Source organism: Rattus norvegicus, chromosome X (genome assembly GCF_021556685.1).
Source record: "Rattus norvegicus strain SHRSP/BbbUtx chromosome X, alternate assembly SHRSP_T2T, whole genome shotgun sequence".
Taxonomy (NCBI): Eukaryota; Metazoa; Chordata; class Mammalia; order Rodentia; family Muridae; genus Rattus; species Rattus norvegicus.
Window position 1 is genome coordinate 73,725,491 of NC_141554.1, and position 21,997 is coordinate 73,747,487.

Genomic DNA, 21,997 nt, shown 5'->3' on the forward strand with positions numbered 1-21,997 from the left:
GGCTTGGAAGAAGGCATCCTTTAAGCCCAGAGAGTCATCTTGGTGGCTCTCCCTAGGATCTTTTAAGTCAAATGTTGGGCTTTCATTGTAGCAGCGCCTTCTTCAGAGGAAAAAAAAAACCTTTCCATTATGACTGGGTATTTTAATGTCAGTCAATGGAGGGAACATTACATACCATATACATGCAGGTATGTAATGTTCAGTCACTAAGGATCTAGGACGACAGAAAGTTATTCACAGGTAGGGTCAGAAAAAGGAAGAAGTTGGCAGTTACCACTAATGAAACTACAAATGGGAAGTTAGGAACCACTTTCCTACTGCTGCTTGTAAAAAATAATCTATGCCACTTCCTTGGCTTAATTCCAGGTCAGAGAATGTGGGAAAGAATACATTAACACCATCCTGCTGCAGCACAAAATCTAACACTCCTGGGTAAGGGGCAGCTTTCCCTAAGGCTCTTGACTCTAGGGATCCCTTGTGGATTCTATGACTAGTGTTTTTTAAGCTCCCAAGTTGTCTGGCCAGATAGAGTTGTAAAGTGAATATGACATTGCTGTCCTTCCCACAGGTTGGTTGTTGTATTTGTTTTCCTCAATGGCATTTTATATTCAAGCAGCATCACTCAAGCCACGTTTATTCAGTATTATGTTTTTTACTATGGGTGGGGGCGGGGATGAGAAGGAAGTGTCTCCTTGGAGTCTCTGAAGTGTATGGGACTCCAAGGTACAAAGACTCGATGGCATGGCCAGGCAAATCAGATGGAAGGTCCCCATGATTCTCTTTTCTACTGATTTCTACAAATAAAACAATAAGCTGTATACGTGACCAATCTAAGGTACCTGATAAATGCCAGTTGTTTTCTAGTTGGCTTTCCTCCACAGGCTACAGACATCTAGATATCACTATCTTTCTCCCTTTCCAGAATGAAACTCACCTAGCAAACTAGGGAACTCCTAGCACAGTACAGTTAATACGTAATACAGCTGGTAAGCTGTCTCCCCATCCTCCCCATCCATAAACCAGGAGGGTGTGGAGAATAGAATTTCCTGACTTCTCCAACTTCTCAGAGGTCTACCCAGCTTGTCCTGGCAGATTCCACAGGTAGGGCTGTGGGCTGCAAGTCTCTAGTGCACAGTCCGTTCTTTTTGGCGATGATAATCTGGGGTAAGAAAGAACACAGCACATTATTTTCAGGATGAGCTCCCAACTTCCCATTCCCAATTTCTTGGGCTTGCCATCATCCGTCCGTATTTAAAAGAGTTCTCTTACCTGCAGCCCTGCCATATAAGGAAGAAAAAGAAAAAGATAAAAAGAAAGTGCCTTACTGTAGGGAAAGAAGCGCACACGCATGCTGATTTCTCGGGCTGTCTTCAGGATTTCCACAGCCTGGAAGACACACAGCTGCTTGTACAAATGAAGAGCTATTACCCAGGACAGAGATATGACACAGTAATGGAATGTGCCACCTCAAACATCTAGGTCACTGGTAACTGCTCTCTTCTGGTACATTTCCCTTGAACAGATGCTTTCTTCCAGATTAGGCTAATCTGGTCCAACCTGTCCTACCTGAGACGGCTTCCTGGATGACTATAGCCCATGCACTGTGCTTACTTTGCTGTGCTCGATATCTTGGAAGTCCACATCATTCACAGCTAGAACTTGGTCCCCTTCTTGAAGTCCTGCTCGATGTGCATCCGAGTCTGGAATCACCTGTTTGTGAAGGGGTAACACATGTACTTGAGATGGCATGAATTAGGAAGCTGCAGGGGGAATTCAGTGCTGTTCAAATTGTTAATTTTGTGATGCCACAGGGAGATTAGTTTTTTTTTAAATTAGGTTTAGAATCTTTTTTTTTCAAACACAGGGTTTTTCTTTTGTGGCCTTGGAATTCACTCTGTAGATCAGACTGGCCTTGAACTCATAGAGACTGGCCTACCTCTGCCTCCTATGTGCTGGGACTAAAGTCATATGCCACCATTGTCCAGATTGACTTTTCAAATTACTACCTACTCCTAATCTTCCTGCTTCTGCCTCTAGAGTTCTTGGAGTACCAACACATGCCCCACACCACACTGGGCCCAAGTTCAAGTCTGAGAAGAAAAGGCTAAATCCCCATTATGTGTATTCTATGACTCCACCGGGTCATCCATTTTTTTAATCTGTTGGGCCACCAGTGCATTTTAATATAACAAAGTCAATAGCCATACAGCCTGTCATACACACACATTCACACAGACCTTGGAGATGAAGATGCCTAGCTGGGAGGCCTTTCCTCCTCGGATGTTAAACCCCAACTGAAAGACAAGAACACAGGATGCAGACTCAGCATGGACACAAGAACGAGGACATCTGTGTACTCAGAAGAAAAGGAGATGCTATGGAAGTGTCATCTCCACACTTCTAGTCACCTACTTCCCAAACCACATCCATGCCCCAACCATAGCCATCTTCTGGCATGGCCAAAATGTAACTGGAATAAGAGCCTCTATAAGTTTACCTGAGCACCAGGAGGCTTCTTCAATGTGACAATTCGGGGCAGAAACTGGGTCAACTCATTGTTGTAGTCTGGGTGGTATACTCTCTGCAAGATACAGCAATCTTAACCATCTTATTCCCAGTCTCACGTGGTACATCTACCTCCTTTTAGAGTATCAATAAATCAGATACATGTCAGGAAGTGGGAAATCCCTATCCCTTTTTTATTGACAGGATAGAAGCTAAGGTTTCAGAATTCAGCAGAGTGAAGGGCTCTAGCAGGGTGGTTCTACAAGAAGTTGCCAGTGGGTCACTGTTGCTCAAAATTCACCTAAGATTCAGTCTCCGTTGAGCTTCATAACCCTGCTACTTATCTTTCATAGACCTCATGCTTGGGGATTGGTATTTCTTCTTCAGGAATGCAGATGGCTCCCACCTCATGAGGAGGAATCCATGCTGGAGGGTTTTCATAGGCAGGCAGGAAAACCACTGGGTAGTCATCATAAGGAATCCGGTTGTCCATTTCAGGCAAAGCCCTGAAAAGGAAGAATCAAATGAAACAAAAATGATTTTAAAAAGGACCAAGTGCTCTACGTTTCAGAAAGCATCCCCTCCAGGGGCCATTTGTTTATGGGACTAGCCCACAAGTAGGTGTCAAGATTGAATGAGGGCATGGGGTGGGAAAAGAGGCAACAAAACAAAATAATGAAAACAAAACAAAAAACCGAAAAAAAAAAACAAAAAAAAATCTAATTTTTTAAGCACTCTAATGGCATGTTTGCATTTCTTACAATTCAACAAAAAGAGGCTTTCAACCTAGAGAATAGGAAATGAGAATCACATCTATAAAGATCTACTTTAAAACAGAAAGGGAGTGCCAATAACTATCCCACAGGGATTGGAGCCAGGCACATTGCCAGTCTCTAGAGGTGATTAGTTAACGTGGCGTCCACAGACGAGTTCTGTCAACAAGGGATACCTTCCAGATCCAGGTCCTGCAACCCGCCCGTACCCCGCACTCGCGACCACTTAATTCAGCGCCACCTTACCGGTAAGTAGGCCTCCCTTAGCGACAGCCAATTCCGCCTTGGAACCGGAAGCGGATGCTTGCTACCACCCAGCACGGGCGGAGCTTGCTTTGGGCGAGCCAGCTCTCTAGCCTCCTCGGGCGTCACGTTGTGCGTGCTCACGTCCGTGTACTTTTCACAGGCTGTACGCGCTCCGATTGGCTGGCGCCTCTGGGATCAATTTGAAACTTGGCGGTTAAAGCTCCGGTTGGAACAGGGCGCCAGGGAAGATCGGGGAAGGGACGTTTAGTTTGGTGAGTTACCGGGCACCACGTTAGCTCAAATTCCGTGCTTCGTAGCACTTCAGGGCTTGGGGTCACGGTCGCTGTCTCGCTGGAGTTTCTTTATTTCAGACACCATTTTCGCCTTGCAGTATTGGGACTGACAAACCATTAGGCGGTGGCCAAGAGTGACAGGACACAGTGATCCTGCTGGGAGGGAGAGTGCATCAGCGAGTTCCGAGTCTCCTACGGCCTGAGAAGGGCCTTTCTACTCCTGCCAACCTCGGAAGGTTCCTGGGAGAGCTGGCTTCACTTGGCCAGGACACCTGCTGAGCTGGTACCATGAAAGAAGAGGTGAAGGGAATTCCTGTAAGAGTGGCACTGCGTTGTCGCCCCCTTGTCTCTAAAGAGATTAATGAGGGCTGCCAGACGTGCCTTTCTTTTGTGCCCGGAGAGCCTCAGGTGAGTAGTCAAGTCTAGAGTGGCTCTCTCCACAGCTGAGGCTGAAAGGAGGGAGGGGCGTGGTCAGGCATTGTTTTTTTAATCCTTCCCCTATCCCTTCTCTCTTGCCTTTTGCAGGTGGTGGTTGGTACTGATAAATCATTTACCTACGATTTTGTGTTTGACCCCTCTACTGAACAGGAAGAGGTCTTTAATACAGCAGTAGCTCCACTCATAAAAGGCGTGTTTAAAGGTGAGGCTGTTCACTGGGCAGGTTTTTTGAGCATGTATTATGGGTGGGTCATAAAGGCACTACAAATAGAGGAATGGATGAAATAGCTTTTAAAAACAGCCTACAGACTAGTACCATTTGTGAAAGTCTTTCTACTCTTGAAGCTAGTCTCAGACTGTCCTGTTTATCTTTGACCTAGGCGTATGTTGCTGTTTTGGGGGACCTCACAGAGCACCTTTTATCTCAGTGCTTGGGAGGCAAAGACATCTCTGTGAGTTTGAGGCCCGCCTGATCTACATAGCGGGTGGCAAAACATCCAGGGGTACCTAGTGAGATCCTGTCTCACAAACAAACAGAAAACAAAGCAAAAATAAAGAATATGTGGTTTTTGTTTGGTGCTGATTGTGTACTAACCTGCGGAAGTGCCAAGAATATTCAGATATGTAACATAGTCTCTGGGCCCTTGAGTTCAAAGTCCACAGGGTCAGAAAACAGGTAGATGACTGTGGGAACTGGGATCCGGGAGGGTGGTATTGAAGCCTCTGTCACCATCCACCAGTGCTTTACCCAGGTGCCACGGCACCCATAGATGACTACATAAGTGAGTTTGGATACATAGAAAAAGTTTAAATTTTTACAGCTATTTAAAAAAATTGGGGGTGATTCTTTTCTTTCTTTTTTTTTTCCTCTTTATTTCCCCAGACAGTATTGCATATAGCTCAGGTTGGTCTTAAACTCACAATGTAGCCAAAAATGGATGTGATGGCCCATGTGTTTAATCCTATTACCTAGGAGGCAAGCAGAAAGGAATCTCTGTAAGTTCAAGAGCAGCCTGGTCTGGTCTACACATCTAGGGTTCCAGGCCAGCCAGGGCTACATAGTGAGACTCTGTTAACTGTGTAGTGTGTATGGAGTATGAATTGTACCTATAGAAGCTATGGAAGTGTTACTGTTTTCCTACAACATAGTATGACGATTGAAGGATGCCACTAAACTCCATTAGGGGAGTTTGGGTTAATTTCCAAGCATATGGAACTTTTGAGATAGGTATTGAAAGATGAGTTGAATTTTTTTAGATAGATTTTTTTCCTCCCTAAAGTCATTGAGTATTATGGCCAGCTAGTAATCTTTACTGCAGAAGCTAAGCTTTTAAGGGCAGGAATCTAAAGCCAGCAGGACCTGAGAGATATTTACTTGTCATATTAGTAGTTTACAGTGGTTATTAATTTTTTTTATTGAGAATTTCATACATACATATAAGTGGGTTTTTTTTTTTATCAAATCTCTTATTCCCTCCTGTCCACTTCTTCGGCCTATATATTCTTTTTTTCTTAAACCCAGAGTCAATTCAGTGTTACCTGTATGTCAGAACATCTTATAGTGCATGGGTAACTTCTTGGTCACATCTCTGAAGAAAACTGATTGTCCTTCCTTTGGTAGGCATCCATTGCTAGTAGTTGGTCAGCTAGGTGTGGGACTTCATGAGTGTAACCCTGTGTTTGTTTCTGCTGGGATTTTTGGCAGCCTCAATCTTGTACAGAGCTCAGTAGTTATTCACTTAAAACTTAGAACCATAACAAATTAGTGAATGTGTTGCATATAATCTAGTTGAACTTTTCACCCAAATTCTTTCTAGTAATTAAATGAACTTTTGGTGTCTTGTTTGTGCCAGGGTCTCATTTAGTCCAGACTGATCTCAAATTAGACATGTAACAGAAGCTGACCCTTAACTCCTGATCCTTCTGTGTTTACCCTTAACATGTTCTGGTTATACAAATGCATCACCACGACCATCTCCAGTGCCTGTTTAAATTTATTCTTTGACAAAGAAGTCCCAGAATCATAGAGTGACCTACTTGACAGTTGCTTTCTTTTAGACAGCTCAGTTTTTTCTTCTGCAGTTACTATTGTGTGTATGTATCACCATTTGTGGGGGAGGCTCAGAGGACAACTTGCAGGAATTGGTCCTTTCCTACCACATGTATCCCCCTGGCCTCCACAGGTACCTGCATGCATACACTGAACCTAAAATCCCACCCAGAACACTTAAGCCAGGCAGTGGGGGTGCACACCTTTAATCCCAGCGCTCGGGAGGTAGAGCGGCAGTTGGATTTCTGAGTTCAAGGTCATCCTGGTCTATGGATCCAGTTCTAGGACAGCCAGGGCTACACAGAAAATCTCTTGTCTTGAAAAAAAACCAAAAAAACCAAGACAACTTAAAAATGATGTCATGTCTCAGGGGATATTGAATATCTTTGTGTATGTGTAAAGTGTGTGCACAGGTTTGTACAGATATCCTTGCTCGTGCATGTCTAGTAGAGGTCAGAGGTCAACATTAAGTGTTTCCCTCTATTGCTCTCTATCTTGTGTTTTGAGACAAGGAGCTCTTGCTGAACTATTTCAGCTAGACTGACAGTTCAAAGACCTCAGGATGCCCCTGTGTCTTCCCTCTCAGTACTGGGGCTGCACAGATCCATGCTGTCATATCCAGTTTTTATATGGGCACTAGAGATCTGAACTCATGTTCTCGTGCTTGCACAGCAAGCAGTTAACCCACTCGGACATCTCCCCAGACCCAACCTTTATCTAGTTATGTCTTTTCTATTTATCTGTTTTGTGTGACTCGTGTGTGCCGGTGTATCACATTGTACATGTGCTGGTCAGCGCATAACTTGTAGGCATCAGTTCTAACACTCTATGGGTTCCAAGGGCCAGAGACAGGATGCTGGGTTTGGCCTTAAGTGCTGTCACCCACCAGGCCATCTTATCAGAGCCTTTCGTAAGACAAGGCTCATGTCTTAAGAGCTTTCCCGGAAAGCTGGCTTTCCTGGAACTCACTAAATAACCAAAGATGACCTTGAACTTCCGGTTTCCCTGTGACCTCCCCAGTGTTAGGATTCCAGATGTACACCATCCTCCTTTGGTTTGATTTGGTTTGGTTTGATTTATGCTGTATTGGAAAGCAAACTCATGGCTTTGTACATGCTAAACAAGTACTCTGCCAAATGAGGTATAGTTCCAGACTAAATACCTTGTTGTAAAACTTGAAAACACTATAGTTATAGAAATGTTGCAAAAACAGCATAAGGGAGCCATTTATTTCTGGAATCATTGGTAATACGTTATTGACCTTATGACCCCTGAATACTTTAGCATATATTTCCAATAAGAGTCATCATAACCTGTCCTAGCCATCAAAATCACAGAAGCTGCAGTGTCGCATTACTACCTTCTAATCCTCAGCCCTATTCAAATGTTGCCAGTTCTTTCAGTAATGCCCTTTATAGCAAAGGATTTAGTTCAAAAATCGTGTTATGATTAGCTGTGCCCTTTTTTAGTCCCCAAGTCTAAAATAAAATAGTTCTTGAACCTTTGTTTTTTTTTTTTTAAAGCTTTCGTTGTTTTTGATACTTGAAGATTACAAGGCACTTATGTCTTTCCGTTTGCTTTTATCTAATGTTATGATAAAATTTGAGCTTTTTAAGCAGAAACACCACAGACATGCTTTTGTATTCTCATTGATTCCTGTCAGGCAGTATATGATTTCGATTTGTCCTATTACTGTAATTGTTAATATATCAATAATCTGTCTAAGGTATAAACCGACCAAATCTTTCCTGTAAAGTTAATTTTTTCTTTTTGCATAATTGAAAAAGCATTATATAGTTCTAATTCTCTTCTACTTTTTTCTTTCGCATGATTTTGTCTAATTCTCATCTAGTTTGCTATTTCTCCCTCCACTCTCTTCATTCCATTCTATTAATAATTAAATTGCTCCCTGCTTCCTTTCCCCCTCCTACTCCTACCACGCCCTGCCCCTTCCCCCTTAAGTCCATGGCCTCTTTTTAATTCCTGTTACATATAACACTCACACACTCAACTGCACGGTATATGATAGAACCTGTGGGGTCTACTCAGTGTTGCTCATGTGTACATGATTTCAGGGCTGACTACTTGGTATGGATAGCAATTAAGGGGGCTGTCCCTGGAGAAGACAGATGCTTCCTCACTCAGCAGTTGTTAGTTGCCTGTAGTTCTCTGTGGAAGGGTCCCTTCCGTGTTAGCATGTCACTTGCTGGTGTTCTTCTTCTGGTCTTGTTTAGGCCGCCATACTGTTGAGGTACTGTGGGTGAAACCTTGTCATTTCTAGGCGACACAGACAGCGCAGATTTCCTGGTCCTGTAGCTCTCACAGTCTTTCTGCTCCTTGTCTGCCATGTTCCCTGGCTCTTAGGTGCAGGAGTTGTGTTGTCCATTAGAGGTGAGCATCCCTTTAGCAGGTGTTCTCTGCATTTTGACCAGTTATGATTTTCTGTAATGCCCCATCTGTTGCAAAGAGAAGCTTCTTTGAAGCGTGAGTGGTACTCTTCTCTATGGGTATAAGGATAAGTATTTAGAGTGCAGTTAGGAAGTATACTGGTTTAGTAAAATAGTATAGTAGGTTCTATTCTCTGATCTATCCCTGAGTAGTCGGCTAGGTTTCCAGTGTCAGGCATGATTTCCTTCCTGTTGAAAGGACCTTTGTCCAATTAGAAAACAGTTGGTTACCACCCAGATATGAGTGTCACCTTTAGGGATATCTTGCTAAACTCTTGTGGTCCATAGGCTTCAGAGCTAGGCACGACTGTTGGTTATTTCCCTCCCTTGGCACTTTATATAATACCTGCAGGTCTATGAAAGTTAGTTCCTGGGGAAGAGGTTTTCAGGTCAAATCTATCTCAGATCCTCCAAGTCCAGTGTGTAAAATGCATGTTGTCTTCAGTAACTGGTACTTAACCTTCAGCCTTCGGAATACAGCAGTAGTAACCTGTGCTATTTGGGGAATCTCTTGTCTTCCTGACCGACAACTTGAAAGGAAGTGTCTTATGTTCACTTCTAGACTTTTTTGTTTGTTTTTTGGTTTTTTTTTTTTTAAGATAATCTAGAGCTGTTTAGGGGAAAGGGAACATGTATATACATTTCTATGTATTATATGTAATTTTAGGTAAATAAAAATACCATGATTCCTTAGGGATTTTTCAGACATCCTTAGTGTTATTTGTCCCTGCACCCTCCCTGTCCCGTATTGAACCCCGCTAGTCCCTCTGCAGTTAGAGCCCTCAACATTGTTCCGTTTCCCCCTTCAAATCATGTGTGTCCTGCTATTGGTTTTGAAAACACAGTCTCATTGAGTGCATGCCTCCTTTGAACTCATTCTGTAATGCAGTAGAGACTAGTTGTGAGCTCCTAAGTCCTGTGCTTGCCCGAGCCACCATGGCCAGGTACCATTTTCTTTAGCCATTTCTGAAATAATAATTTTTTGGATTTCACTGTCAGTTCAGTTTCCTCAAATGTGTACCTCCACAGCCTAGTAAAGGTGTCAATAGTTGTACTTCTGTAGTCTTTTTTATCTATTTTTAATTGTTTGTGTATCTGTCTTGTCTGTCTAACTGCCTGTCCATCTGTCTGCTTGCTTCCTTGCCTTTCTCTCTGTATAAGTATGTGCTCCGAGTCCAGGTGCCCATAGAGGCCAGAAGTGTCAGATTCTCCTGGAGCTGGTGGTGAGTCACCTGAAGTGGGTACTTAGGAGTTGAACTCAGGTCCTCTGGAAGAATAGTACATGCTCTTAACCACTGAGCCATCCCTCCAGCCCCTTTTCTTATGTTCTTAACCTGGGAAACGTGAGAATTAAACTGTATTATTTGAAGACAGTGGCAAGAATAAAGTGATTCTAATATACATGTTTTTAACACCATCCTTATTTGTAAGAACAAATCTGGTCTTTTTATATTCAGATCAATAGTATACTTTTATACTCTGGACTCCTGGTACCAGAGTCCAGAGTGTTTTAGACCCAGTACTAAAACCTGGTTTTCCAAGATGTTGCAGCTTATACCTATCTGCAGTATTATAGAAAGTTATAAAATGTTATTTCCTTGCCCCTATGACAGTCATATCAGATTATAACAGCAATATATTTCAATTTATAGGTTAAGAGCTTTCATTTAGAGCGGAAAGCTCTCCTCTCCTCTCCTCTCCTCTCCTCTCCTCTCCTCTCCTTTCCTCTCCTCTCCTCTCCTCTCCTCTCCTCTCCTCTCCTCTCCTCTCCTCTCTTTTGACAGGGTCTGGCTTGCCTGGAACTTGCTGTGTAGATCAAGCTGCCTTTAAAACCCACACACATCTTCATGCTTTTGCCTCTCAGATGCTGAGATTCAAGATAGTGAACTACCAAACCAGCAAGTTCTTTTTAAAACTTCATAATCATCACTTAAAGTAATATGTTTTTTCAAATTTTAAAGATTTTTTTCATTTTCTATTTTTAGGTCTTTTTTGTTTGTCTGCTTGCTTTATTCCCATAGTTGTGAGCCACTATGTGGGTGCTGGGAATCAAACCTAAAGCCTCTGGAAGAGCAGCCAATGCTGAGCCATCTCTCTAACCCTGAGATATTTCTTGTCAGGCTCCAAAATGATGTGGGTAAATAGTAGATGACAGCTTTAACAAAAATACAGTGATTTTCTTTTTTAAAAAAGAGTTTCCTTTAGACTGTCTGATTTTCTTTTAAGGGATGGCTTTCTGAGGTATTTATTAAATGTTGAAGCACATTTGAATTTATAGTTTCTTTAGTCCCTACTTTATAATCAATTAGCGAGTTATAATAATTAAAGTGTGAATAGCCCATCTGTTGTCTATTTCTCTCTCTTTAAAGATATTGCTATAGTTATAGCTAGAATTATCTGTCTCCAGTTCCAATCAAAACTTAAGGCTTATGGGATAAAATGAAATGCACCCATAGTAATTCATATTCTCCAGCAAGACAAAATATAAAAATAGATATAGAAAATAACACTTTTCACTTGAACTAAGCTCAAACAGATATAGATCTTACCTGTCTTTCTGCAAACATTACAAATTATATGGACTGTAATAGAAAACACTGTCACTATTCCATGGTGCATCCAATGTAATAATTTATAAAATGTGTGCTGGAGCAATGGCTCAGAGATTAAGGAGCCCTGACTGCTCTTCCAGAGGTCATGAGTTCAATTCCCAGCAACCACATGGTGGCTCACAACCATCTGTAATGAGATCTGATGCCCTCTTCTGGTGTGTCTAAAGACAGCTACAGTGTACTCACATACATTAAATAAATAAATAAATTTATAAAATGTGAATAGAAAAACCTCAGTTGTTTACCTTACTCTTGGTCACAGGAAATGGTTACAATGTGAGTTGATATCCTTTTGATCTTTTCTATTTTTACTTACAGTTGGATTACATTTAACCCACTTTTTTAGTCCATTATATCTTGAACTTTAAAAAAAATTCTGGGGGTTGGGGATTTAGCTCAGTGGTAGAGCGCTTGCCTAGCAACCGCAAGGCCCTGGGTTCGGTCCCCAGCTCCGAAAAAAAGAAAAAAAAAATTCTGTCCTGTTTTAGAGAGAGGATCCCTATTAACTCAGTCTGGTCTTGATGTTTTTTAAGCAGGGTCTTATTATTTTACCATTGCTGTCCTGGAACTCACTATTGTTCTGTAGACCAGGCTGGCCTCAAACTCAGAGATCCTCCTTCCTCTGTCCCCAGAGTTCTGGGATTAAAGATGGATTCTATCATACCCAGCTTAGTTTGAACTGTTTGAAAGTGCTGGCATTATCAGGAAAACTTTGCCAGGCCTGGTTCATGAACATCTCTGAAAGGATGATTCTGTATTAATACTCCATAATAGCAAGGGGTCTATGTCATATTTAGATGTACTTAAAGGCTATGGGTGCATGGAGTCAGATAGGGATTTTTCTTTCTCATTTATTTATTTACTTTATATTCCAATATCAGGCTGCCCTCTCCTCCCAGTTCACCCTTATACAGCTCCTCCCCTTCTCCTCTGAGAAGATGGACGGCCCCCTGGATATCACCTGACCCTGGCACATCAATTCCCTTCTGGGCTAGGCACATCCTCTCCCACTGAGGCCAGACAAGGCAGCCCAGTTAAGGGAACAGGATCCAAGGCAGGCGACAAGTTCAGGCACAGCACCCACCTGCCCCCAGTTGTTGGGGAAATGGCACAAAGACCAAGCTGCACATCTGCTATATGTGTAGGGGCCTAGGTCCAGCCCATGTTCATTCTTTGGTTGGTGGTTCAGCCTCTGGGAGTCCCAAGTGTCCAGCTTAGTTGACTCTGTTGATCTTCCTGTGGAGTCCCCAGATAGGAACTTGTTAGTCCTCATAAAAAAATTAAAATACTGCTCTTTTCAATTCTCTTTCCATCCCAACTCATTTTTTTCTTCTTTTTTTCTTTTTTTTTTTCAGGGCTGGGGACCAAACCCAGGACCTTGCGCTTCCTAGGCAAGCGCTCTACCACTGAGCCAAATCCCCAACCCCCATTTTTTTCTTTAAAGGCTTATTTCATTTTATTTTATGTGTACAGGTTATTTGCCTTCATGTATGTCTATGTACCATATGTTTGGCTGATGGTCACAGAAGCCAGAAGAAGGCATGAGATCCCATGGAACTGTAGGTATAAATGGTTGTGAGCTGCCATGTGGATGCTGGGAATCGACCTGGTCCTCTGGAAGAGCCGACAGTGCTCTTAATCACTGAGTCCTAATCCTAACTCTTAATCCTCCTGTTTTAGACACCCAATTTCTAGATACTGGTGTGTGCTTTCATATCTGGCAAGGCCTTCATAAAAAAAATACATACCAGAATCGTTTTTGCTCCTTGTGGCTGATTAGGGTTTCTCGATGCACCCTTGACTCTTTTAGAACTCACTCTATAGACCAGGGTGGCCTTGAGCTCAGAGATCCCCTAGCCTCCTCTTCTGCCTCTGCCTGTCTCCAGTGCATTGGGATAAAGGTGTACACCACCATTGCCTGGCTGAGATTTGTATTTGCTTTCCATAATTTAGAATTATTCAAGATTGGAAGTACAAACACTCAAGTATAAATCTTGGAAAGGCTTTTTACCATGTCCTAGCTGCCTTTATTATCTTAGTCATGTCTGTATTTGACTTCCTAGCTCTTAAGGGCTTTCAAAAGCTGGCACAGTCGGAGGTCAGTACTTTTCTTTGCTTTTCTTGAGGAATTCAAAACCATGGAACACACAGAACTTTCCTTTGTATTTGCTGTTCTGAATAGACTCTCTCCTAAGAAAGCAACTTCAATTTTCTTACAAGTGATGGCTATAGAAATTGTGTTACTGGATGAATAGCTTTGAGCACTACTGTCTGCATGGCTTCTATCTTGCCAGGATACAATGCAACTGTCCTGGCCTATGGGCAGACTGGATCTGGGAAGACTTATTCAATGGGAGGTGCATACACTGCAGAACAAGAACATGACTCAGCCATTGGGGTTATTCCCAGGGTAATACAACTGCTCTTCAAAGAAATTAATAAAAAGACTGACTTTGAATTTACTCTGAAAGTGTCTTACTTGGAGGTAAGTGGTTTCTCTCCAGTTATTCTGAATTCAAGATCATCTTTGAGTAGGAAAATACATCCAAATGAGGTTTTTCTTGGCATGACTCAAATCAGCAAATTGAGTTTTTCGTAAATTGTATTTTAATAAATTGATAGCAAAAACTTACTTGCTCAGTTGGCGCTGGATGCTACCCAGTTCTTTTCTTAATTAGAATTATCTACTTAATCTGATTGTTAGAAGAATTGGCACTGTCGTACAAAAATATGATAGGAATTCTTTAATTTGAGTTTGGCTTCTATCACTGATTCTCTGGAGACTGCAGAAAAGGGCTCCGTTTCACTTCAGTGCTAAGGCTTGAATTACAATGCTGCTGTGGGTTCATGAGAATGTTATTAAAAATCAGGCAAAAATGTTATGCCATGTATAAGTGGTGATACTTATTGAGCATCTACTATGTGCCAGACCATGATCTGGGTACTTAGATCATGTATTTGGGAGAGATCAGTGGACTAACAGATTTTAAACACATTGTTCTTATAGGGACCTGAATTCTTGTGTACATCAGTATAAAATTGACTGTCTAATTGTATCTAACCTCATGACACCCAAAGGCAGAAGGCATATTTAGAGAATCTGGCTTCTGGGAGGCTAACTTATTGGTTCTACTAAAGTGATGCAGTGATATCTATATATGAGGAATTATAATTAAACTTCTAAAGTTTATGCATGTACTCATAAATTGTATGTAATCCTGATATTGAATTGCATTGTTACCAAATATAAGAGATAATGAGAAGGGGAGTTAAAGATGATTACAATTATCCTTTATTTTTCTTGTTTTATTTTAAATTCATATATATGTGTGTATGTACACATCAATGCAGGTTCCTGAGGGAGCCAGAGGCATAGGATCCCCTGGAGCTGGAGTTAGAGACACTTGTAAGCTGCCTGTCATAGGTGCTGGGAACCAAATTTGGGTCCTCTACAAGAACAGTAGAGGGCCATTGGGCCATCTCTCCAACCCCACCCAGATTAGCCTTCTTAGTCCTGATTAGTCCAGCCTTGTTTAAGGTAATTGAACATACAAATGACTGCAGAAACTAGCATATTAAAGAGTGACGTCAGCAATAATAGTAAGGAAGCGTCCTGCATATCACATATGGATCATTCTGTTCATTAGTTAAAAGTTTTACTGTTTTATTGACATATCAGTTACAACCCTTCTCTTGCTCCCAACTTCCACCCTGCTTTCCTGTAAGCAACTAATACTTACATTTTAGTCGGTTAAATTGGTAAAAGTGATGCTGTTATGATATCAAGGAACTGACTTTGGGGGCTGGAGAGGTATCTCTGGAGAAAAGCACATGCTCTCCTGGAGAATGCCCAGGTTCGGCTCCCCCAGCTCTAGGGGATCAGATGCTTCTGGCTTCCATGGGCACCTGCATTCACATATGCATATCCACATATATACAAGCGTATACATAATTAAATAATGCAAATCTTTTTTAAAGAACTGAATTTGAACACCAAACATAACTTCTCATGTGCTTGCTGTTTCCAAGAGACTATCTTAAAAGCACTATTAATTTTGTTATATGAACTTAACCCTAAAAAATAATACCAAATTCATACATATAAAGTCCTTTTTCTTCCTCTTCCCCTTTATTTTTTCTTCTACCTTCTTTTTTCCTCTCCCCTCTATCGCCTCTTCTCTTTCCTTCTCTCCTCCTGCCCCTCCCCCTCTTCTGTTTTCCTCTCCTCCAGTCTCCTCCTGTCCCCACCCCTCCTGTATCTATTTCTCTCGTCTCCTCTCATTCTTTCCTCTTCGCATCCCTTCTCCTCCCCTTTGTTTTCTCTTTGCTCCTCTTGTTTGCAATGCTAGGGTCTTGTGAATGGCAGGCAAGACAAGAGCCTCCACCACAGAGTTATACCCGTGCCCATTACAGCCTTTATAAATGTAATAAAAAATTACTTATGGTCTTGCAATCCACACACAGATGACCACTGTTAACATGTCTTGTCATTTTCTTTCAACAATACCAGATTTATAATGAAGAAATTTTGGACCTTCTATGTTCATCTCGTGAGAAAGCATCTCAAATAAATATCCGGGAGGATCCTAAGGAAGGCATAAAGGTGTGTTTACCCTTCTTTTCTTCCTTCCTTTTTTCTTTGTTTCTCTTTTCTTTTTTTCCTTCTCATTTTTTGATGTTATTACAAATGTTGATAACTACTAAAGCTCATGCCCCTTGTCTTTACCCCTGTGGTTTTAAATGATTGCTAACATCTCAGTCTTTCAGGTTCTGTTTAGCACTAATTCCTTTATTTAATCTAGAATTATTAGATGAGTGTTCTTATGGGAAGAGAATTCAGCTTCCTCATTTTCTTGCTACTTCTTAAAGCATGTAGCAGCAATTAAACATTAATTGTTTACAGGATTCTGAAACTAAGCTCTCTCGTGTGGTAGCCACGTGCCACAAGAAGGCATTTAAAGTATAATTAATTAAAATTGGACAAGCAGTTCCTTAGGCACACTCACCACTTATCAAGGAGACACCTTTCTGTGTGGCTTCTGACTACTTTGTAGTCTACAACAGATGTGAGAGATAGCCGTGATCACAGACAATTCTACTGCATATCCCCAGCAGATACTGTACTGGGCTCTAGACTGGTATAACAAAGGAGGAAATTAAACACAAGTATAACACGCATACCTGTAGCGAGGGGATCACTTCTCTGAGAGCTTTGGCTCCATGGTCTAGGTCCTGTAGTTGAGTACTCAGGACAGGAAGAATTGGGCTACAGGTGGATGACATCAAGGAGTACAGACTTGGGGAAATGTGGGAAATCGTAGCTTCTCTGTCTTCTCCTTCCCCACTTTCTCTTCACAAAGAACAGAGAGTGACTATTCAGGGCGCAAGCAAAGAATAGGTGCTTGTTCTTTTGAGCCTCTTTTCCTTCGGGATTCTTACTTTGGTATCCAGGTATTAAAGCCAGACTTGAAATATTAGACCCTGTGAGCTTGAAACATAAAGGAAAATAATTTGGATAGTGAAGACAAGAAACCTAGGCAAAATATATTTTATCACCAAGAAGAGTGTGGGTGCTGAACTACCTCTTGACCATGTCATAAGATTTTTTATATGCTCAGCATGAAGACAGGAATTAAATCCCAGGCCTTGTTTGAGGCAAGATTGTGTAATTAAAAAAGTATGTGTCCCTAATACAAACTGGAGCAAGAGCAAGTTTGTAAACATTTTTAAGATAGCATTTAAGAAATAAAAGATCTGTTGAGATGATGCAGCAGATAAAAATGCTCGCCACCAAGCCTTATAACTAAGTTTAATCCCTGCAACCCACAAGACGGAGGTGGAGAACTGATCCTTCAAGTTGTCATCTGACGTCTGCACATAGACTTTGGCAGACACTTTGCAGTAGCAGCTGGGCGTGTATACACATACACTTGTACAATAAAACAGAAAGCCGCTTTACAGTGAGGAGTAACTGTAGCAGGAAACTTAAATAAGCCTAGACCAGTCTGTCTGGGACAGAAGACTCGTTCTGGGAATTGAAAGGGGATTCTCAGGAAAAGATTGTGAAGCAGCTCAGTTTCTCCCTACCCTCAACCCCTACCAACAGTATACAGTTGTGCAAGACTTCTGAAGAAAACATTGCCTGGCTACTCATACTGCGTTTTTTATCTTCTGTGCCTATCTCTTAACTTTGTTGCTCCTGGACCTTCAGAGAGGATGATTTTTGTATCTTCATCATCTAGTATAGGTTAGTAGTATGCTGGCATTTTAGAAAGGCTCACTGGAAATGAACTGAAAGGGAGAAAGACCAGGCTGATAAAGATGTGATTGGGGACGTAATATTGCTGTAGATGTGCTTTAAAACAAAACAAAAAGGAAGTAATCAATTTCCAAGAATATCTGAGTTGGTGATGCATGGATATGAAGGAGTGGGAGGAGCTGACAATGATTTAAAGTTTTGAGGATAGAGCTTTTAATAGACATGGAGCAGCAGTGAGGAGACGGTATCAGTAGGAGCAAGATGAATTTGGTTTATAATGTGCTGATTTCTGGCTGATATGTAGTCAGCAGCTAGAAATAAAGGAAGAGAAATTAGAGCCACAGGTACAGATTAGGAATACGCTCACAGCATACTAAGGCTAGCAGGAACCTCCTGAATTCCCTTGTCCTATCACATGACCTTCAAAGTCCAAGAGAGTGACTTCTGTAAATTCCCACAGTTAGTTAAAGTACTGCGCCCAAAACTTGTGTTTTGTGACTTCCTAGGCCAGTAAAAACTGCCATGCTGCTTCCTTTAAAAGAAAATGGAGTATAAAATGGATTGCTGGTACAGGAAGGAATGTGGAGCAGAGAGGACTGCTGTAGCAGTTTGTGTTGTACTTGATCTCTTTCAGGGTAAAAGTTGACTTTGACTGGGGACTCCTTAGAAGCTAGCTACCCTCCAAGATCTAGAGACCTTCTCTGACTCCAGTATTATCTAGTACCCTTTGTTTCAACTTCTTAGGGAACATGGAGACCTTGCTTCTTAGACATCATCACAGAGTTCCTGCTTTAAAAGTCCCCCTTTTACAACCCTTGTGTATACTGATGTTTTCCTACAACAGGAAGACATTTTGCACTTGCTAATCCCTATATTTCTATTCAAGTATTAGAAGAAGGAATCAAGGAAGGCTTTTTTTCCCTCTTGCAATTAGATTGTGGGACTGACGGAGAAGACTGTGCTAGTTGCCTCGGACACTGTTTCCTGTCTAGAGCAGGGTAACAACTGCAGGACTGTGGCCTCCACAGCTATGAACTCCCAGTCATCTCGGTCTCATGCCATCTTTACAATCTCCATCGAGCAAAGGAAGAAAAATGACAAGTAAGTTGCAGCGTCACAATTGTCATGTTCTGTGAAGGCCAAATGCCAGGTGGCTGCCTAGGTTGATTTGACATTTAAACTTTAGAAGGATGAGCATTAATGATCACTGGAGCTACTTTTCCTGTCTCAAAAGGCATGAGAGCTGGCCAATCAGCTCTGATAACTCAACTACTTTTAAGCTCGTGTATTGTTTTCACTGTGTCTTCCTGTTATCACCATAGAAATAGCAGTTTCCGTTCCAAGCTGCATCTTGTAGACCTTGCTGGATCAGAAAGACAGAAGAAAACCAAGGCCGAGGGAGATCGTCTGAAAGAGGGTGAGACAATTATGGTCATAGCTCTCAGTGAAAACTTGCATGCTTTTGTTGCTACTGTTGGTATTTTGAAGGGAATATTTCGGTTCATCTTGTAAGTGTCTACAGTTCAAATTGGAGATTACTTTCAGAAATAGTGAAAAATGATCCTTTCCCTTGCACCGATTCACAAATTCAGGTGTGAAATTGAAATCTCTTCTTCAGTTGGTTTACATCTGGTCCAGTAAATTCTAGCTTTAATTTATCTCTACAGACTTATAATTAAAACATTCCAGTTTATTGTTCCGTGTACCCATTGTCCCTTGCAGATGTTGCCATGTGTAAACCTTATTAACATGGGTTTCATATCTTTGCTCGAGTCACGTGAAAGTTGATGCCATTGGAAACTTCTAATATGACAGCAACCCAGTGATGTGCAGGAGTTATTTCTTTGGCATCTGGCTTTAATTTCTGGATCAGTTTTATACATGCCCTTGTTTTATATTCTCACTTTGAGTTTTAGCCTTCTTAATATACCTTTAAAGATTCTTGCCCTCTTTTTTTTTAAGTGTTTAGTTCTGAGTTGATTTTTGGGAGATTACATAATTGAAATATAACTCACATATTGTATTTAAAACTGTATATGTCAGTGGATTTCGTATATTCAGAGTTATGCTAGCATCACCATAGCCTCATCTAAGAATATTTTATCATCCCAAAGAGAAGCACCATAACCTATAGTGCCAATCCCCCATTCCTCATCTATCTCTAGAGACAATATATGAGCTTTGGTGACTGATGCCTTTCACTTAGCATACAGTCATGTAGCATGTAGTCAGTACTTCGTTCTTTTCATTGCTGAGTAATATTCAGTTATATGGATATACCACATTTTGTCCCGTTCATCAATTTTCCAATGTTGGCTGTTGTAAGTATTGTTCTCTGAGCCTCTTTATATAAGTTTTTATACAAACAAACTGGTTTTGTTTTTGCTTTGAGAAAGGGGCTTTCTCTTTCTTTCTGGCTCACCCAGAATTCAATATGTAGACCAGGCCAGGGTCTCATAGGGATCCACCTGCCTCCGTTTCCTGAGTGCTAGAGGTACAGGTGTGTGTCGCTATGCCTGACCTCAGACAATCTTGTAAATATATCTTGAGAACATAGATAGGAAGGGAATAGCTGGGTTATTGGTTAGCTCCACTTTAACCTTTTTTCTATAAAGAAAATTCAATCCTTTTTAAAATATACAATGAGTGAATTTTAGTATATTCACAAGGAGTTGTTTAACCATCACCAAAATAAATTTTAGGATGTTTTTATTCCTCCCTGAAGGACTCTGATACCTATTAGCAGTCACTCCCTACTCCTGTCAGTGTCTGCTTCTGCCCTGGCAATAATGAATTCTCGCCCTCTACACATTTCACTCTTTTGAACATCTCATATGGAAGGTTTTATAGTATGTGCCCTGTTTTCATTGACTGAGTCAGTACCTATGTTCTTGTGCATGCTAATCCTGAGCTACATCTCTAGCCCTTCCTTCATTGACTGGTTTTCTCAAATCATGGTTTCATAATCCATCCATTTATAGCATGTATCAATGCTTCATTCCTTTTTATTGGAATTCAAGAATTCATTTTATAGAGAGAACACTTTTCACTGCATGCATTCTTCCTTAGACATGTTTGAGTGGTTTCCAAGTTTTGTTTGATTGCCTTTGTTTCTTTGGTCATTATGACTAATGCTGCTTGTTTGTTTGTTTGTTTGTTTGTTTGTTTGTTTCAATCAAGTATCATGTAGCCCAGGCTGGCCTTGAACTTACTGTGTAGCCAAAGCTTGAACTTTCTTTTTTTTCTTTTTCTTTTTTTTTTTTTGGAGCTGGGGACTGAACCCAGGGCCTTGTGCTTGCTAGGCAAGTGCTCTACCACTGAGCTAAATCCCCAACCCCCCAAAGCTTGAACTTTTAATCTTTGTATGTCTAACTCCCAAGTGCAGGAATTATTGGCATGTGTCATTACCATATTGGCTATGAATATTTATTTCTTTTTGGGGTATGTGTGTGTGTGTGTGTGTGTGTGTGTGTGTGTGTGTGTGTGAATAGAATTGCTGTCCTATAACTCATTCTGTAGACCACCACACTGTCCTTGAACTCAAAAGGATCCTCCTGTCTCTGCCTCCTGAATGTTGGGATTAAAGGCATTTGCCACCATACTGGATATTTATGTCTTTTAGAAAAGATTTATTTAATTATTTTATGTATACCAGTGCTCTGTTTGCATGTATACCTGCAAGCCAGAAGAGGGCATCAGATCTCATTACAGATGCTTGTGAGCCACCGTGTGGTTGCTAGGAATTGAATTCAGGACCTCTGGAAGAGCAGCCAGTGCTCTTAACCACCAAGTCATCTCTCTAACCCATATTTATGTCTTTTTAATTCTAGTCTTCCTAGGACATAAATATGGGTTGGAGAGATGGCTATATGATGAAAATTGTTTGAAATGAAATACTCATTGACAATTTGTATATCTTCTTAGGGAAAATGACCATTTGTTATGTTTGATTCATTTCAAATAATTTTCGCATGTGAGGTTAAGATTATTTCCTTATTTCCAATCTTGTACATGTGGATATCTAGTTGTCCAGTATCATTTGTTCGAAGACTATTCTTTTCCCACTGAATTTTGTTGGGCGCCCCCTCCCCTTGTAAAGAAGTGATTGGACTAGTCCTTGGATCTGGCTCTCTGCTTTCACCAATCCCTCCCTAACTTGATTACTATTCTTATGTAGTGACTTTTGAACTTGAGAAAGAAATGTGACACCTTCAACATTTTTTTTCAAGATTGCATTGATTCTTCAAGGTTTCTTAAATGTCCATGGCAATTTAAGGATCAGCGTATCACTTTCTGCAATGATGCCAGCAGGAGTTGTCATAGGCGTCCTATCCAGTCGGCAGATCTGTTTGGAGAGCATTGCCTTCACCAGTG

General features: G+C 41.2%; 2 protein-coding genes and 1 long non-coding RNA gene across 8 annotated transcripts in view; 1 reads left to right on the plus strand and 2 right to left on the minus strand.

Moving 5' to 3' along the window:
• Positions 1-618: 618 nt before the first annotated feature.
• On the minus strand, positions 619-3,559 carry Pdzd11 (PDZ domain containing 11). 5 transcript variants are annotated; one of them, NM_001433984.1, is made up of 7 exons: positions 3,525-3,559; positions 2,912-3,011; positions 2,498-2,581; positions 2,238-2,294; positions 1,612-1,710; positions 1,326-1,386; positions 619-1,159 (listed from the first exon to the last, which is right to left on the minus strand). In NM_001433984.1, the coding sequence occupies exons 2-7, from the start codon at positions 2,996-2,998 to the stop codon at positions 1,125-1,127; spliced, it is 423 nt and encodes a 140-aa protein (NP_001420913.1). In that variant the 5' UTR covers positions 2,999-3,011; positions 3,525-3,559; the 3' UTR covers positions 619-1,124. The 5 variants fall into 5 exon arrangements, with proteins under 5 accessions (NP_001420913.1, NP_001420914.1, NP_001100415.1 ...); NM_001433985.1 differs by having other exon boundaries at positions 1,326-1,401; NM_001106945.2 differs by having other exon boundaries at positions 3,455-3,559.
• A 167-nt stretch (positions 3,560-3,726) lies between these two features.
• Positions 3,727-21,997, plus strand: part of Kif4a (kinesin family member 4A) — a 102,443-nt gene continuing 84,172 nt past the window's right edge. The window contains exons 1-7 of one of the 2 annotated variants that reach the window (NM_001400930.1): positions 3,727-3,796; positions 3,916-4,225; positions 4,343-4,457; positions 13,659-13,849; positions 15,875-15,967; positions 18,558-18,724; positions 18,946-19,040. In NM_001400930.1, the coding sequence (NP_001387859.1) occupies positions 4,106-4,225; positions 4,343-4,457; positions 13,659-13,849; positions 15,875-15,967; positions 18,558-18,724; positions 18,946-19,040 (781 nt within the window). In that variant the 5' untranslated portion in view covers positions 3,727-3,796; positions 3,916-4,105. Of the gene's footprint in view, positions 3,797-3,895; positions 4,226-4,342; positions 4,458-13,658; positions 13,850-15,874; positions 15,968-18,557; positions 18,725-18,945; positions 19,041-21,997 lie in introns of both variants that reach the window. The other variant, XM_087600908.1, reaches the window with a different exon arrangement.
• Positions 5,649-13,325, minus strand: LOC120099344 (uncharacterized). Its single transcript, XR_015646982.1, has 3 exons — positions 13,113-13,325; positions 12,449-12,600; positions 5,649-8,806 (listed from the first exon to the last, which is right to left on the minus strand). It is a non-coding gene; the product is annotated as an uncharacterized LOC120099344 (long non-coding RNA).

Coding starts and splice junctions, on each gene's coding strand:
- Pdzd11 (NM_001433985.1), bottom strand. CDS start 2,998: ATGGACAACCGGATTCCTTATGATGACTACCCAGTGGTTTTCCTGCCT. Junction 1,402..1,611: donor AAGATATCGAGCACAGCAAA/GTAAGCACAGTG, acceptor TTGTACAAGCAG/CTGTGTGTCTTCCAGGCTGT. Junction 1,160..1,325: donor TGTGCGCTTCTTTCCCTACA/GTAAGGCACTTT, acceptor TTCTTACCCCAG/ATTATCATCGCCAAAAAGAA.